The 17,823-nt window shown below is 39.9% G+C and overlaps 1 protein-coding gene across 3 annotated transcripts in view; it reads right to left on the reverse strand.

Moving 5' to 3' along the window:
• LOC131790883 (dedicator of cytokinesis protein 7) overlaps positions 1–17,823 on the reverse strand; it is a 66,710-nt gene that overhangs the window by 22,725 nt on the left and 26,162 nt on the right. For 2 of the 3 annotated variants that reach the window (XM_059108134.2, XM_059108133.2), the window contains exons 33-48: positions 17,331–17,465; positions 17,028–17,180; positions 15,949–16,011; positions 15,645–15,740; positions 15,141–15,209; positions 14,126–14,169; positions 13,442–13,505; positions 11,685–11,852; positions 10,953–11,171; positions 10,238–10,372; positions 9,278–9,458; positions 8,669–8,814; positions 7,740–7,883; positions 6,646–6,770; positions 5,736–5,891; positions 4,020–4,938 (exon numbers count right to left, since the gene is read on the reverse strand). The exons of the other annotated variant lie outside the window; for it this stretch is intronic. In XM_059108134.2, coding sequence (XP_058964117.2) covers positions 4,875–4,938; positions 5,736–5,891; positions 6,646–6,770; positions 7,740–7,883; positions 8,669–8,814; positions 9,278–9,458; positions 10,238–10,372; positions 10,953–11,171; positions 11,685–11,852; positions 13,442–13,505; positions 14,126–14,169; positions 15,141–15,209; positions 15,645–15,740; positions 15,949–16,011; positions 17,028–17,180; positions 17,331–17,465 — 1,962 coding nt within the window. In that variant the 3' untranslated portion in view covers positions 4,020–4,874. Of the gene's footprint in view, positions 1–4,019; positions 4,939–5,735; positions 5,892–6,645; positions 6,771–7,739; positions 7,884–8,668; positions 8,815–9,277; positions 9,459–10,237; positions 10,373–10,952; positions 11,172–11,684; positions 11,853–13,441; positions 13,506–14,125; positions 14,170–15,140; positions 15,210–15,644; positions 15,741–15,948; positions 16,012–17,027; positions 17,181–17,330; positions 17,466–17,823 lie in introns of those variants that run through there. 3 annotated transcript variants of the gene reach the window in all.

Here is a 17,823-nt window from a genome sequence, read left to right on the forward strand (position 1 = left end):
AACTTCTGTAAGCTGTGGCTTATGCTGTTTTCCCTTTTAGTGCTTTTTATATGAACAGCGCTTTACTTATTGTCTTTCGTCGTAATCCCAGTAAAGTATTCCCCCAATTGTTGTGTACCGATGTGTGTAAGACAGGATAATCGTGTCGATGCAGATGGTAGAACGGTCCAACAACTCACGGTCCTTTCAATAAAGGAGCCTTTAACACTGAAGTTACCTTCTGCTACATGCTAATTATCTTGTTTTAGTGAAAACTTCTGATTTTTAATACAGTTTGTATCTTCCCATCCTCATACATTACGTTTATAGACCTGGCTTATCGAAATTTTCGGAGATGTTTCGCAGGACTTTCAAATCATCACCGAGCGAATAAAAATATGCTCACCTTGCTGTAAGTACTCGCATTTTCGCCGCCGTATTTGCAATCGGTGTCCTCCGCTCAATATATATAACAACTTATTTAAATACTAACTATACTAGATTATGAAAAAAGGTTATAGAAGGAGGAACTTAATCCTCATTGTAACTAGACCCCAGATAGAAAAATTTAATACTATGCAATATACATATACATACTGACACCTGTTACATACAGCATATATCTATATAAATATAAAATCTAAATAAAGAAGACATATCTAATATAAAATTTTGTTTAAAGTTTATAATTAAATAATGTACAATCCATAGAAATATTTAATTTTCGTTCATAGGCCTAGTTAAAAAAATGTTTTGATTTAATAGCTTTTCTTAAAAGCATTAATTGAGTCAAGTTCAACTACTGATGACGGTTAACTGTTCCATGGGTCGATATGTCTGTGGCAAAAGAGTACTTAAAGATGTCTGTACGGAGAAATGGTTTATATAGTTTAAACTGATTTGACTTTTTCTCTTGATTTGCCTGTTACTGAAGGTATGTACTATAATTTGTGGTTAAGAAGTAGCAGGAGAACATGCAGCCAAGAGTGTCATTTAATGACTTAAAAAGCCTGAACCACAACTAAGAAACTCTCTGGGCTGAACTAGTGTCCGCTAGTTTCAAGTATTTCAGTCGGTCTTGCATACGGAGTGTCTTTAACCAATGATCCATCTGTAACGTTTCCTTTTGCACGCATGTCAAGTTTTTCGATCAGATATTCGTGGTGAGGATTCCAACGGATCTCATAAGCCAGTAACATAGAGCCTTAGAGTGAGATCCAAATGTCCGCTTGAGTAAGCCCAATAATCCTGTTCGATCTTGCAACAAACAGACAGTACGTGGGTATTTCCATGATAAATCACTGGTAAAGAACCACCCCAAGATGTTTGTGTGTTAGGTACTTGGAATAGTAGCTTGCTATTAATAAGTATATTTTTGGCACGGAGAGGGCGTTCTAGCCCTGGTGAAACTTCATGTAATCGCATTTGTCAGCATTTGTTTCCTAAAAGCCACTAGCCACACTAATCAGTGGGTGGGGGGGGGGAACTTTATCTAGACTCTCCTGGTCAGTGAAGGACGTTTGAGATGGAGGACAGTAATTATAGATTAACCATACCATCGGCAAACATCTTCTGCAGGACTTGATAAAGATTCAGGGAATGTCATTGACGTATAGGATAAATAACAGGGGGGCAAGAATGCTCCCCTGTGGAACCCCAGATGTGACAGGCGCCCATTCAGATTGGCAGCCCTCGATTACAACACGTTAAGATCGACCTTGGAGAAAATTGGATAGCCAGGAAAGTAAAGAGCCGTTAATGCCAAAGTGTTCTTGTTTGAGTAGAAGACGGTCGTGAGGAACTGAGTCGAAGGCCTTTTCGAAGTCCAGAAATATTACATCGGTAGAGAGGCGTTTATCTAGTGCTTTCGCCCATTCATGGAAAAGGTGTATCAACTGAGAGGTACAGGAGTAGCCAGGACGAAAGCCATACTGATGACTACTAAGATAGATTATTTGATTCAATAAATCACAAAAATGAGATTGTATATCAGTCTTTCCAGGGTCTTTACAAGCAGACTTGTAAGAGAGATAGGACGATAATTCTTGACTAGATCTTTTTGGCCCTTTTTGAAAATTGGAATGACGTGAGCAGATATCCCGTCCACAGGCAAGGTGCCAGATTGGAGTGAAAAGTTAAATAATTTGTCATGGACTCTGATATAGCTGGTGCAGCCTCGCGAAGCATACGCGCTGATTTCAGATCCGGACCATGAGCTTTTGTAACGTTTAAACCAATGAGCAATTTCTCGACCTCAGATTTAGAGCAAAGTAGACTTGAGATAACTTTATCAGTAAAAGGTTGAAGATCGTCACGTAACTTCTCAGGAATACCAGGACTCTCTATAAAAACCGATGAGAAGAAGTTGTTGAATAGCTGTGCTTTATCGAAGCTGTTTGAAGCCTTTTGGTTCTCCAGGGATACTTCAGGTGGAATAGATCGTGATTTCGTTTTTGTTATGAAAGTCCAGAAGCGTTTAGGATTGTTACTGTTTTGAAGAGACTGAACATGGTGCCAATAACTCTTGTTTATTTCAGATTTGACCTTGTTTCTTCACTGCTTATATTTTTCCCAGTCAGATTGAAGTTGAGATGATTTAGCTTTTTTCCATAGGCGTTTCCGTTTGTGAAAAAGGCGACGAATTGCAGATGTTAACCAAGGAACATTTCTTTTTCTTTTCAAATGATGTGTATTGATGTTTTTATTAACAGCAGCAAAGAACAATTCTTTCCATTTAGTCCACATTTGATCAACATTGTTCTCTAAGAATACATTGCCCCATGGGACATTGGAAAGATCAGAGCGAAAACCTTCCCAATTTGCATTTTTGTAATCGTAAACGATCTTTGGAGCTTGATGTGGACGGGAAATAAAGACTTTAAAGTCAAATGAGCAGGAGTGTTGGTTAAGATTAAATCCAATAAAGCGTCTCCTCTGGTAGGTTTATTCACAAGCTGTGAGAGGCCAAAACGATTAATAACAGAGCCGCAGAAGAAATCGCTGATAATGTCCGGCTGCCATGGAGCTACAAGGTTCCAGTTAACATTGGGTAGATTAAAATACCCAAGCAAAAGGATATTACATGATGGTGGAAATTTTTCTAGCGATTGGACCAGTTTAGTTCGGTAGGCCATATCGCTACTAGGAGAGCGGTAGTCTACTCCAATAAAGTATGTTGAGCAGGGATTGAAATGAACTTCACACCAAAGGATTTCGCAGTCCGTTTCGAGGTCACAACGTCTATAACAACAAATGTTATCCCTTAGAGCTAACAAAACACCACCACCTTTTCCTAGGCGATCTCTTTGGTAGATATTATAATCAGATGACAGGATTTCTTGATCCATTATTTCAGGGTTCAACCATGTTTCGGTTATAGCGATGATGTCTAATTCCTTTGTAGCGACCATAGCTTGCAGCTCAGTTCCCTTGTTGACAATACTACGGGCATTTAGACTGCATGATTTGAGAGTCGAGGAATTGAGAGGCCCAGGGTTCAGTTGAATGTCGTTAGATATTAGAAGGAAAAGAATGAATAGATATTTTCTGGTAGAATAGCGATGGTGAAGCATCGATTTTCCAGATTTGACGAACTTTCGGTGACTTATCCTTGGGAATGTAGCGGCCAGGACGATAAGACCATTTGCGAATGAAGGCCTCTGATAGATAATATCATCTCTTGAGCTTTTCAGCAACACGTTGACAAAAAATAGCGTCAGGAGAAACGAAATAAGCGGAGCCACATGGGGAGCGTCCGCCATTACTTGCCAGAGTAAGAGTTTCACCAAGGCGGCCAAGGCGGCCAAGAAACATTTGCACATGAGATCGAGGCTATTTGTGCCGCATAGCCAGTCTGCCAGTCCAAAACGGCACCCAACGCCTCAAATCGCATGGCATCACGATCGATCCCCTTGGGAATGGTCCATAAAACCCTCGAGAGTGATTTCCGTAAAAACGACACGATCAGTATGCGTTCTCCTTCGTTGAACGCAATAACAACAGTTAAGCACTTATTACAAATTTTTTTTTTTATTAAAGAAACTGTTTAATAAAGTTGATCCACCAAAGCACTTTCCATTTCTCCGTCCACACCTCGTTTCACATTTCAAAAAAAAGCAAAACAAAACCAGCAAAATCATTGCAAATTCGTTCCAACATTCATCATGTCTGTGTGGAGCTGGCATGTTGTGCATATAATATATTGTCTATCCTTATTAGTTGTTATTCTGCAAATACATAAGAAATTAAAGAATTTTCTTTTTGAACCAAAAAAAAATTGTTTACTTTCATGTTCCTGTACAATATTCACAATAAATTGTTTTCTAATAAAAGCTTACAATCTTGCCAAAAAATGTCTGGGCACTATCGTTACATCTGGTAAATACTAATACCATGAACTCACCCCTTTAACCCTGGACAATATTAAATACAGGGAGGGAGGAAATATCGACAAGTCTGCTTTCGTGGGTGGAAAATGAACGTAACTTGCTCATGATACACAGGACGGACTTGGAAAAAGGGATATGTGCTCTCCAAACGTTTTGGGCAGGATTGTTGGCACATTAAGCTAATACCTGTCTTTTTTACCTTTCTATGATGATCACACGAAGTACAAAACACATCTTATGATTTGGAAAATATTCGGTGGCCAATGTCCTAAATTTACATGGATCTTTGAATATCAAGAAGCTCTTTATGGCCCCCATAAAAAAGATAAAAGTTTTTGCTTTTTTGCGAATTTTTCGCACAACCGACTTCAAAAGAATTTCACAAATAGGAGGTTCACAGTCTGTATAGTATTAAATCCATTAATCATTCCATCAATCAATCAATTCCAACTTCTTGAACATACAAAATTGACTCGGCAAAGATTAGGCTCTGCAACGGATTTTGAGTTAAGCTATACTGTGTCCTGTATTAAAACTCTTGGAGATTTTCCTCAGCAGTGCAGATCCTTCCCTGCAAAATGACAATAAAGTATGCAGTAATCTACCATTTTATATATAAAAACGTGTTACACCATTTAGCGATGAGATTATTGGCTCCAGATTTCTATGCATGGTGGCTGATAAGGACTTCGCCAGAAACGAAGGGAATTAAGGATTAACTTCACGCGTATGTTGGGAAAAATTTGAAAATACTCGTGAAATGAGTCCTTAATTGCCTTTTCATTGAATTACATTTGCGCACGATGACCTCGCGATGAAGCTATTTCAATGCCGCCACAAATGTCAAAACAAACTTAGCTGACCGATAGATTCAATGAACATTTTATTCCCAAAATACAGTTAACAACGTCGCACGGTTTCATTCAGTTAAATTGCAATCAATAAATCGTTGCCGCAAACTGCAAAAAGGCTCAATCAGCATCAAGTAATCACGCCCTCTTGATTAACAAAAGTGCCTCGTGATTGAGAAAAAAATACCCTCTTTCTCAGCTAATCAGCAATCAGTAATTTTTCCCCGCATATGATAAATTTTATAACATCAAGAATAGCTCACGCTTTTATTTCGTTTTGTTTACATCCGCACACTGTTGGCTACCAACTGTCTATCGCAAAATATACTTCAAGTATCGTAGCCAATCAGATTTCAATAATTGAGATAGAACTCTGGTAGATTTATTCAAAAAGTGATGGATGGCAAGCCTATTAAAGGTAGAGGAGCTCGATAACATTCGCCTTGGCCTCCTAGCGACATCACCAGCACCTGCGACAATAACCACGGAGTACTATTAGCGTGGAATATAAACTTACTTCTGCCTGGTGGATCCACGTAAGGTGCCAGACTTGTTTCTCAAGAGAGGTTCGAGTTGTTCGGTGAGCTGTGTAAAATTCTTCTCCAGTTCTTTCTGATAGGCACGTTGATCAGATGCGATAAGCTGCTTGTTCCTTTGCAGAGCGTCTCCGCACCTAGTACACAGCAATAAAATTCCTTAAGTAGTATTGTTATTCTAAAGTGACAGGGTCAGACGGTAGCGGTCTGTCGGGAGGAAGAGCACCGAGTGACGATGTGGTGACATTTGGTTTCTTGCATGAACCACAGTGTACCGCGCAAATACCCGAAGGTAGAAAATGTGGCCCAAGGTAACGAGCGCGCGAAGATCCGTTGGATAACATAAAGTGTTAAGGTTTGCATAGGGTGTTTGGGGATCCAAAAAACCGGAAAACACTGTAAAAATACTTCAAGACAAAAGAGGGAATTCTGCCGCAATTAATATTTCGAACTTCTATATGGCGATTATCAAAATTCCCATCCAAACTCTCTCATTTTAATTTAAACAACGAAGGTTTCTGCTTATTCGTTAGCTTGGGCTAGCTGTGATGTACGTATATTCGGTTGAGTTGCTTTAACATTCAAGTCTTGTTGTTCAGTTACGCGTTGCATTACTCTCGTGAACATCGGGTTTGCCGGGAGTTCTTGGTTCTAACGGTAGTGGCATGTGCTCGCACAGTGCTTGAGATATTCTTGTTTCGCCTTAAACCTTTTTTCTTGAATAAAATCATGATTAAACTGCTGAGGAAGGCTTTGTCTTCAAGGATTTACATATTTAACTAACGGAGGAGACTGATTGATCAGAACACTTTTTTCTTACACAAAAAGTGTTTCTTGACTGATTTTTATATGTCTCAGTTTGTTGTCTACCAGGCTATACACACGCATTACCTTTTGATAAACTCTTTGAAACAGAGTCTGAGTCTGTGATGGTGTCTCGTGATCATTGGCGTTTCCCCGCCATCTTCAGCGTCCTGATCGTGACACAGGAATACCAAAGCAATCTCTAGAGGACCCTGTAAAGCACAACACACAAGCGACAGTTGGACAAGTCAGCCTTAATTGAGAGAGACTATATTGCTATCCACGAAAACAACATATTATGACTTGCTTTAAAATGTTGATTAACTGAAACCATTCACATGTTTTTCTCAAGTCTGGATTGAGACAATTTATTTTCCAAGAAAGAACAAGGAACGAGCATATTTGCAAATAGGAGGTGTACTAAACATGACATGATCATTAACAACCTTAGGTAAATGTTCAGTCAAAACCATGCAATACTCTAAAAACGAACAAACCGTAAAACTCAATAGGGATTGGGCAGGATATACCTAGACTGAGTTGTGTACTATCGATGAAAAAGTTCTTCATGTTAGGCAACTATCGTTGGTAAATAAAAGTGAAATTTTGGTTGTTTATTCCATCGTCTACCAACTACAATAGTACGGACCTTAACCAAACGAAGACCGCGACAGCATTGAGGACGTGGCACATCAATATCTAATGCGCAGAAAAATAGCCGCTATTTTTATAGACGGCTAAAAAAGGTACACATGTACAGACACGTGCTTAGGCGAAGCACGTGTCTGTACATGTGTACCTTTTTTAGCCGTCTTCTGCATAGTAACAACATGAGCTCGACAAAATTTGCATGGTCTGACGACAGTTACCCCAACAGCAAATTATTTTAGGTGAAACTCGATGCTGATCGCCTACGTTATGGTGAAGTTGAGGAGTAGCGCAATATACTTAGTCATTCGCGGAATTCTATCTAAAAATATAAATTCATTTTTAATCAACGACTTCCCCGGCGTTCTCTTACCTAAGGTCCCTGTCAACAATTTGTTGACATGGGTTCTTACGAACGTACAGATGAACAGACAGACAGACAGACTGAATGACTGATCGACCGATCCATCGACTACCTGAGGACCACAACGAGATTACACACAAATAAAGAGAGAAAAAGATAGAAATGTGACCTGATTAACAGTGGTGCCAATAGAACCTTGTAACACCATCTGAAGCATCTTGGGGTTTGGTGGTTCTTGATTGATTGCGTTAAGAAGCTCTTTCGTCCTCAGTTCCATATCCTCGATGGCGACTTCAATGGGACTCAACACAATCTACAAGAACGAAAATAAAACCAATGTTAGAAGAAAAACACGTGTCTGAAGAAAGATTGATTTGTTACTCACAATTACGATACCTTAAGAAACACCACGTAAACTACATGCAGCAGTGAAAGTGAATAGCTACCAATTTGTGTCGGTAGTAGAAATTTCAGTAAAATAATTCATCAAAGTGTATTGATCATTCAGAACCACCACAGAAAAATGATCACGTAGAGTGGCTGGGTCAAGGTTTGCGCTACTTGAAACGTCAAGCCACTATCTTTTAGCCCTTCACACCCTATCACAGGATGCATATTCTTAACACTGTTCTCTATACATTTATTACGGTGCTAATAAGGAGAATTCGTTTAATAATAAAGAGCCTCTTTGGTTAGTGATCATTTTTATTTCTTCTCTTGACCTTAATGCGTGATTCAAAGGTGATATTGTAATGAGAAATTAGAGGCCAGTAGGGTCCAAGAGTTAAGCTGGTCATTCCAACCCATGTTCATCTTCTGCATAATTGACCATTCTCGTTGCTTTCCGGTAGTCTCGTGTGGTTTCCTTTAAAACACATTATTTTGCTTGTCGTGAAAATCGGCTTAAAATATCTTAGTGTAAAACCTGCATAGGACATTGGGAACGAGCAAACAGGAGGTATCGTCCAATTTTTTTTTTGGCCGAAAACTCTCTCTAAAATAGAATTGCAAAAGCATCTGAATGCGCACAAGTGGAATGACAGAAAAACAGCCGTATCTCAGCACAAACAACATAACATGCAACGATATTGGACAGACCTGTTCACGATGCACAACATTGACTCGTGTCTTGACATACGGGAATGAGTTGGCAGCAGTCAAAATCGTCTTTCTCTTGTACTGGGTGACCAGTTCACCATGAGGTTTTCCGCTCGGTGTGAAAGGAGTTTCGTACATAAATCTTCCTATGAGTTTGAAAAAGTAATCCATTTATAGATAACAGAGCAATTCTCGATTGCTAGCCGTGAAATTAACCAAACAACCAATCAGAAACGTGGAAAATTTCGGCCCTGACTTGGTGTAGACTACACACTTGACATAAAACAATTAAGAACAAAAAGACAAAGGAACGAAGGAAATAATGAAAACATGGGTTAAGAGGGCGGTGTTCTACAGTGACGTGTCCTGTGTCTTCTATACCAAGGGGGAGACAAAACAACAGAAGGAACGCATCAAAATACCTACTTGCAACCTACGGTGAGGGAAAAACAGGATTGGCAAAATCGAAATTGGTTTTTATTCAGCATCTGATTGGACGAGAAGGCAGTTTGAGTTTTCTAAACCAATCAGGTAGCGTATTACTTCCAGCCCTCTGCTCTTAAAGTCTAAAGGAGAATCAGTTAGACTGTCAAAGTGTTGTGAACATACTTAAGTTGAAATTCTTGTCAAAATAGGTAATACGATCCTTCAATTCATATTCGTCAAAATATGGGTCCACATAGGTAAGTTGGATGTAAGCTTTTTCTGGATTCAGCTTGTCTTGTTCAACTGCGTTGGAATCTTTGATTACTTCCAAAACATTATGCCCGAACTTGTCTCCATAAAATGCCTGAAAAACAAATACCATACTGAGCTCCTGTTTCGTTAAAACAAATTGAATTCCAACACCAAATAAATGAAAGCCTGTGTAAAGGTTTTTGAAAGTTGTGCTACAAACAAGATGACTCGTTTGTTTGATTAGACGATGCTCGAGACAATCTGCAGCGCGAATCGAATTTCCCAATCTGTGAACTTGGAAAAAATATATGTGCCTACATTGTTCAGTCGGAAACACACAGTCGGTGTGAAAAATTAGTGAACACTGTTTCTTTAGTTATTTTTACCTCTAGTTAGAGTGCTTTTAGATTCAGTGTCGTAAAACAAAAACCAAAGTACTGACAACGGTGAGAATTCAAAGAAACCCGTCCAAACTACCTAAAGCGCGGGAAAACGCGAGCGACCAAGTTGTGATTAGTTTTGCTTTTGCATCTGATTGGTTGGTAAAGTGGTGCGAGGTTTTTCGACACCCAATTGAAAATTTCTCTATCCGCCAGGTACAACGTTCCGACACAATTGAGGCTATTTGAGTTCGGACTGTGGTGTGGCGACAACGGAAGCAAACGAAATTACCATATCTTAAGTTATTTTCGTGGTGTGCGAAACAACCTTCAACTCGAAAAAGTCAACGGAATTTAGACTACTGGGATAAAAACACAAAGCAGTTGTAATAAACCTAGAAAAAACCAGGTTGGCTAACTATAGGGAACATGAGAACGGATTGTAACCGACGGACTGGTAAATTTAAGATAAAGTTTTTCGAGATGCACCAACAAGGCCTAATAAACTAACCTGCAAACGATGGGACACTTCAGGAAGCTTCGTGATGGCGGGTTCTTTGTAAATGTACTCCTCTCCGTCCAAATCTCCAAATTTAGATCCATAAAAACCGACTCGGAAGTATGTTCCCAACATACGCTTTCCTTCCTGAAAATAGCAAATCTCGCTGCTTAAGTGAAACCTCTCTTCACATCCAATAAAAAGGAATCAGTTAGTTTAAACCCAACAAGACATTCACTTTTTGCAGGATTCAGTTAGCGCTCCGCCCTCTCTGATTGGCAGTTTTCAATTTTTGAAAAAAGAAAAGGATTTTCCTAAGAGTGAACATAACGAAGGAACGAAATTCGCTTGCAAAGTATTACTCGATGCATGGGTTTCATAAACAGCTGGTAACTCCCCGCCTATAAGACCTCTAACCGCCGTTTGTTGAGCCTGCAAGCATGCTCTTGCGTTTGGATTTTGTCTTACGGCCCATTTCCCGGCATGTTTATGAAATCCATGTTTGTGCATGACACGCTTAGTTTCACAGGTTGGTTTCAGTCGCCTACATATGGGGTTGAGTCCGAAGAAACAACTGTAAATTGGATCTACGTTTGTTAAATACAAGTGAGTAAGTATTAATACAACAAAGACAAAAAAAAACCTAAGCTCTTAACAAACACCTCAATTACTGACAGCGTTTATGTCAAAATGACCAAACATGCAATCTATGAAAATTATGTCTCACCGTCTGTATAATCTTGCCGAATGCTTCTGAAAGCCTCTGATGAACCTGAGTCAGCTTCTTATAATCACGTTTTGCTTCTAGAATCGGGATCAGCAGTTTATACACCTCATTTACACATTCAAATAAATGAGATCGAAAAAACGTGTTTGCAGCTGATTCGAGTAAAGATACCAATCCATTCTCGCAGAAGTACTTCCCAGTGCAAATACCCTCCTCATCCTGGACAAAAGAACAAAAGAACAAAAGATAAAGACTAACAAAATAACAAGGATAGCACGTACTTAACTCTATCACTCCCACTAATCGGTAGGTAAATTCTCATTACAGTTTTATTTCACTATAGAGCAGACAGGGTTACAAGGGAATTTTTCACCGATATCTCACCGATTTATCAGGAGTTTCGGACAAAGAAATGTGTTGTCTCCAGTTAGGAGAATAAGTTCCCAGGTCTTGAGAGTTTGAAGATTAAACGCTTAGCATGTTCGAACACGGGTTGACGAAGAATAACCACCCTCACATCAATGACAAAAACAAAACCAAAACAAAACAAAACATCCCAAAGTGTGTCATGCGTCCATTGCTGGGCCCAGTAGTTCAAATGGCAGATAACAATATCCTAAGGATAAATTGTTATCCAGCCGAAAGAGTGTAAACAAAACGTACTGCGCTATCAACCGGACATAGTAATATTGCTTCATATGCTGTGTTGGGAAGGCCAAATTACAGACTTACAGGTGATACTACATCATCTGAAATAGCGCTTTCTTCCAGCACATTGGGGGATATCTTCTCAAACGAAACGCATCCAATAGGTAAGTGCGGCTTGTCTTCCAACATACTCAGGTACTCAGAAACTAAACCTGCTGTGTGTACCAGACACATGGCTGCCTCCACTTTATTCTGCCAGAAAGAAGCACAACAAAAGAAAAAGGAGGTAATTTGGTATTATCAACCAGGTTGATAACGTAAATTGACCACCTTAAAGAGTTTCATAACTGAAGTTTCGAGCGCTAGCCCTCAGTCGGAGCGTTACTCCTTCGGTTCTCAATACGTTAACTTTGAAACTCTTGATGGTGGCCAATTTACGTTATCAACTTAGTTAACAATACCAAATTACCTTGTTATACTCTCCCACCAACGCAGCACCGCAGTTTCTTTTACCTCCTTTATTCAGTAGATCATCAACAAGGAAATGCGGAGGATTTGAGCTTTGTTTCACTGTTAGAGTCCTTAGCATTATAACACGCCAACTTAACAGACACTTTAATGATTCGACTGTGAACTAGCGGTTTGTTATTCAAATGCAAATAACTTCCAAGTTTGATTGCGAAAGCGCTTCTTCTCTTCCCAGTAGACCGCGACACCCACGACTTTCTTTGCCGCCTTGAGAGTAACGTTTTTGAATGAACATCACGTAATATGGAAAATTCAGGTGCATTTCAATGCACCACGTGATTAGTTTGAAACAAACTCACGGCATTACTCTGAAGACGGCAAAAAGATTCGTTGGGTGCAGCGGTTCACTGGGAAGAGTAGTGAAACATTCTCGTCCTCATAGCCCTTTTTGCTTCTCTTAGCCGGCGCCGGCTAAGAGAAGCGAAAAGAGCTTTGGGGACGAGAATAGGCCCGAAAAAGATCAAATGACTTGTATAAGTTGTATTTAGCTTAGGAGAGTTTAAATTCCGGAAGAAGCTGCAGTTGTAATGGTTCACGAGTGTTAGAAAAGTTTTAATCAACATTCAGAGTCGTTTTATTCAAACTATTATGCGCAATTTTTCGCTTGCTTACTGTCCAGACCTCGCTCCTCTTGTCACAAACTTTCTCACCCCATCCCCTTTAGATGTGTCCAAGCCGCAACAATCATTACCACACCCTCTCCCACAAAGGCTGTGTTTGTAACAATTATCGCTTCCGAAGAAATTAGAATTTCGCGCTCGGTGAGCTGGCTACGCGCCGGTGATTCCTAACCTTTGCCTTGCGAAAAATAGAAACCCTTTCCTTCAAACAATAGATAAGGACATAAAAGGAACGAAAGCTTGACTTATTGTCCGGCCAAACTCCTAACCAAAAGTTTGATATGAAAGGAGGCCAACGAGTCATCATTCGAGTCCAGTCAGGTTATGGTTTCTTGATGCACTCGAATTAAAGTGATCACATACTGAATGCGGTTAAAAAACGAGCCTTGAGCCAGCTTGGCCAATTAATTCCTGTGAGTGAAGTTTACTCACTATTACAAATATGGAGAAGCACCTACGTTTGATGCAGCGTTCACGCGGAGTCCAATATCTAAGAGAATATGTCGACCGGTCAGATTGAAAAATTGGTTTCCAAGTGACGGCACTTCGTTCGTCTGTACGCAAATATGTATTTCGCGAGTGCAACAGGTTGCATCGTCAGACATTCGAAACAAATGAAAGGAATTAAAAATTACATAGAGCTTTACCCCCTCGCTTGGATAAATCAATACGGTATCTAAAAGCTATTGGTACCTCGCCGTGTTTGGTAGCCATGTTGCACAGCCACGTCAGTCGTAAATCAGGTGAATTTTGATATCTAGCATGAAAAAGATGAATACATGTGAATGCTAAAGCTAATTAAGTGTAAATGGATTACAATGTTATGTGCTGCTTGAAGAGACACCGACACCCTGCGTTAAAATAACTATACGGACGAAAACGTTGCGCTCTTTGTCTTTCGATCTGCCTCGACTGTGTTTCAATAGCTTACCTCAAGGTTGTGATATTGGCTACTGCCCGCCTGCGATATCTCAAGAACTCATTCGTAAACCATCCAAACGGCGAATCCGAACTGACGACTGGGGTTCAAATATTCACGGGGGAGAACGTGTATTTTCTCTTAGAACTTCTCTTTCGATAGTGCATTTAGCATCACTTTTTAAGTTCATTATCGGAACTTGGCGTACACCCGAACTCTCCCTGACTTAACTGCAGCACAAAAGTTGGGCATCCGGAGAGAGTCCGAAATCATCCGAAGAATATCCGATCAGCGTTTGGTGGGCCATTGATTTATAAACTCAGCAGAGATCTGAGTTTTTCCATCTTTGGAACAACATCTCAAAACATTATTTTGATGCAGTCACCTTCATCCCTTTTGTTTGACGATTTGACGAATGCAAGAGCGCCTGCATCAGAAATCTTGCGAACATCACTTACCCTTTGGCAATCCTGTACATCAAGTCAATCAACATTTCTGGATCCTGAGTAAATGAGATTATAAAATGATGAATACGGTTTCAATAAAAGTCAAGAAAAAAATCGTCGCGGAAATGTTACTTTCTCCTCACATTTTTCGAAATATTTTATATCGTGAAATCGATAACTAGCGATGAGCAGTAAAGGAAGCTGGAACAATCCTTGGGAGTTATCCAAAAACTTAACATGAATGCAAGGAGAAACTTGTGCTTGGCAAATCACACAGTTTCGGTAACTTGTCACATGCGGGGCAAAATTACTGAATGCTGATTAGCTGAGACAGAGAGCATTTTTTCTTAATCACGAGGGCACTTTTGGCAATCAGAAGGGCTTGATTTCTTGATGCTGATTGGGCCTTTTCGCTGTTTGCGGCAACGATTATCGATTGCAATTAAACCGAATGAAGCCGTGTAATCTTTTTAACTGTATTTTGAGAATAAAACGTTCATTGAATCTATTGGTCAGTTACGCTTATTTTGACATTTGTGGCGGCATTAAAAGAGCTTCATCGCGCGGATATAGTACGCGAATGCAATTCCCTCAAACATTTTGCCCTTCATGTGATAAACAGGTAATCTCAAGTACCTACGGGAAATTAATGATTAATTTCATTTGTATTTCCAAAGCTTTACCAAAATTGAAAATATGCGTGAAATTAATCCTTCATTGCCCACGGGCCCATGCAATTTCATATACAAAGCGAAACCTTAACCTCAATGTAAAGAAAACTTGGCAAAGTTTTTACAGAAGGCCTACAGATATAATGACAATGAGAGAAATTTTTAGCCAATGGTTGTGCAGAAGAGAAACATTCATGTAACGAAGTGATCAAATCATGCACGGTAAAGGTCTGAGATATAAAAAAAAAATAGTGACTGATCTTCTTCGAGACTCTCTTTTGGAAAATAAAACGCCTTCACAGCAGTAACTGAAAGAATCCATCAAAAACGTGTACAACAGGAACTAAAAATTGTACCTCTTGAAACTCTTTCATCTTGACTGTGTCCGACAGAATCATGTGAAGATTGAACACCAACTCCCGCACCTAGGAGAAATACGAGATTTATTTCTATCCCAGTATAAGAATGATTACAGTAACAACCCAAAGGTAAGAGAGCGACAAAACACAATCCATTGAGTATGCAGACGGAGTCCTTTGTTTTTCCTCCTCTCCATAAGAAGCTAGACTAAAAGAAATTCTTGACTTAAGTGATGAGTATTTGCAGTAACTAAAGCAAAATCTGTCCGTGAATTGCGCGTTGTGATTTGGTATGTGTGGCTAGGTTACTAAGGTGTTTTCTTGTTTGTATATTTGTTTTTATCTATTAATTTTTAGAGCGGGGGCATCCACAATCGAACTTTTAGGAAATTTGAAGAGAATTTTCAATAAGTTGAATTACTCTGAAATTTCCAACCACTTTCATAGGTTCACTTTTAAAATAGCTTCAATGTCCGTGAAAATAGCTGTGAAAACATTCACCTGATCCGGAAAAGTGCTCGTTCGCAGCTCCTGGTCTGATTCAGCATAAGTAATGATTGTTTTCAATGACCGACGGAGGTGATCTTCATTAAATGCCTGCAAGCAAAGAAAGAGAGTTTCGCGGTTACTGCGCCGAGCAAAGCGTTAACGACCCATCACAAAAGCATTTACTAATCATTAAAAAATTTCATAATCTAAAATAAAGCTCAACTAACAGTCGAAACCACTTATAACTGTGCACCTGGCAAACTAAATTGTAGTCAACTCCACAAAGAAGCCCAAACAAAATCATTTATGAACTCACTTGTGAAGTGCCAACAAGACTGGAAAGTGACATTGTAACTTGCATCTTGACCCTTGCAAAATTCTACAGAATAATCGTTCATACAGATAAACACCAGTATTAGGGATAAGGTCCTAAAGAAACTGTGCTGCTGCCTCGTGTGTGTGAGGGGGGAGGTATAACACGATCATTTGGTTTTAGCAACTGAGTTTATAATGTATATTAGTCATCGTAAAGAGTTTCTGAAGCCACCGTTACCAACGCTAGCCCTTCGTTAGAGCGTCTTCGTCTGAAAAGGGGCTAACGCTCGAAACGTCAGCTTCAGAAACTCTTTAAAAATGCCAATTTTCATAGTCAACTTAGTTGATAAAATCAAATTATCGAAACACAAGAAAGTCCTCTGTTTAACTCTCAATCGCAGCACTTTGTGTAGGATTAAGCTTGAGTCTTAGTATCCAAGTAGGCTAAAGTGCCGGAGCTTATCCCGGTTCCTGAAGCAACTTAAAGCATTGCCCTCCTTCTGGATGGAAAACTCCATTGTCACCCCAACGCAATTCGTCAGATTACCTACCAAGTTTGCAAGTAGTCATCACCAATAACCCTCGGCGAAGAGAGGTACTGTAAGGGGAAAGCGTCCTACCCGGGACAACTGTACGTTCGAAAACTGGCCGGTCAATGCGACAACGACCCACCAGAGCTCAAAACCGGTTCCATCTGATCTGGAGTCCAGAAGCCCGTTTACTAAAACGTCCTTTTAGTTACCGGTTCTGAAAAGCTGCCCTTTTTTTCAAATTTTGTTCCGTTTACATAACAAATCGATGTGAAAATGGATTTGAAACTCAAACAATAAGTATGCGAGACAACGAAGCCAAAATGACAAGCTGTTTAGCAAAACTACGCACTACTCTTTTCGGCTTAGACTTTAAAATAAATGTGACCTCGGGCCCGTTAAGTTCGCGGAACTTTCAAGAAACAGGTCCAAGAACGAAACCCACACATTGTGGAAGCCCAATACTCTTCAACCAAAGTTTACCACCAATGGAGAAAGAAAAGCAGCAGCACTATTTAAAATGAGTGTCCAACAATCAGTTACAACTTACATTTCCTATTTCAAAATTCTGTCGCATGAGGAGATAGAGTGACGCGCTGGCCTGAGCCCGAATACTACTAAGAGCCGAGCTGCAATGGTTTAGGAGTCTGGAACACAAGTCTGCACAAAGCTCTGTGTCATCTTCAAACAATAGCTCCGGGAACTGGAGAGAAAAGAGAGCAGTATGTTGACAATCTACATGCAACACCTATCTCTCGACAAAACGATGCAGACATCAGCTATCTAACCTAAGAAAACACTATTTCAGATGTTAAGGCTTCTATTCATAGTCTCGTGGAGGTAGTTACCTTACCTTATAGACAATTGATCTTTGAGTCGCAAATATGTTCTGCAAGACCCTTTCACTCTGGTTGTAGCTCAAAGAATGGAGTAAAACCCGCAGGATTCCACTCAATACAACACGAAGAGACTCTGAGGAAGACACGGTCTGAAAGAGAAAGTTTCCACTTAAACTCTATCCAACGACAAAGAACAGGACCTCACATTACAGTCCTTTAAGCCTCAATGCAGACGTCTCAAAGGCCATGGTAAGACCAGCCAAAACAACTTTAGGGGGAGTAACATATTTCAAGGCCTGGATTTAGAGCCATCTCATATGCTGCCTCATTTTCTCTTGATTCAAAGTAGCTGAATACTATTAAATCATATTTAATGTAGTTAACGACTAGGAGCTATGGTCGCGAGTGTTTTTGGCGTTCTTTGAGGGCGTGTTGGCCGTTTGTAGCGCTGTTGCGTAACTATGTTTGCGTTTGTTGCGTTTACCATTGTTCGTGAGCATGGGGGCA

This window comes from Pocillopora verrucosa, chromosome 12 (assembly GCF_036669915.1).
Source record: "Pocillopora verrucosa isolate sample1 chromosome 12, ASM3666991v2, whole genome shotgun sequence".
NCBI lineage: Eukaryota > Metazoa > Cnidaria > Anthozoa > Scleractinia > Pocilloporidae > Pocillopora > Pocillopora verrucosa.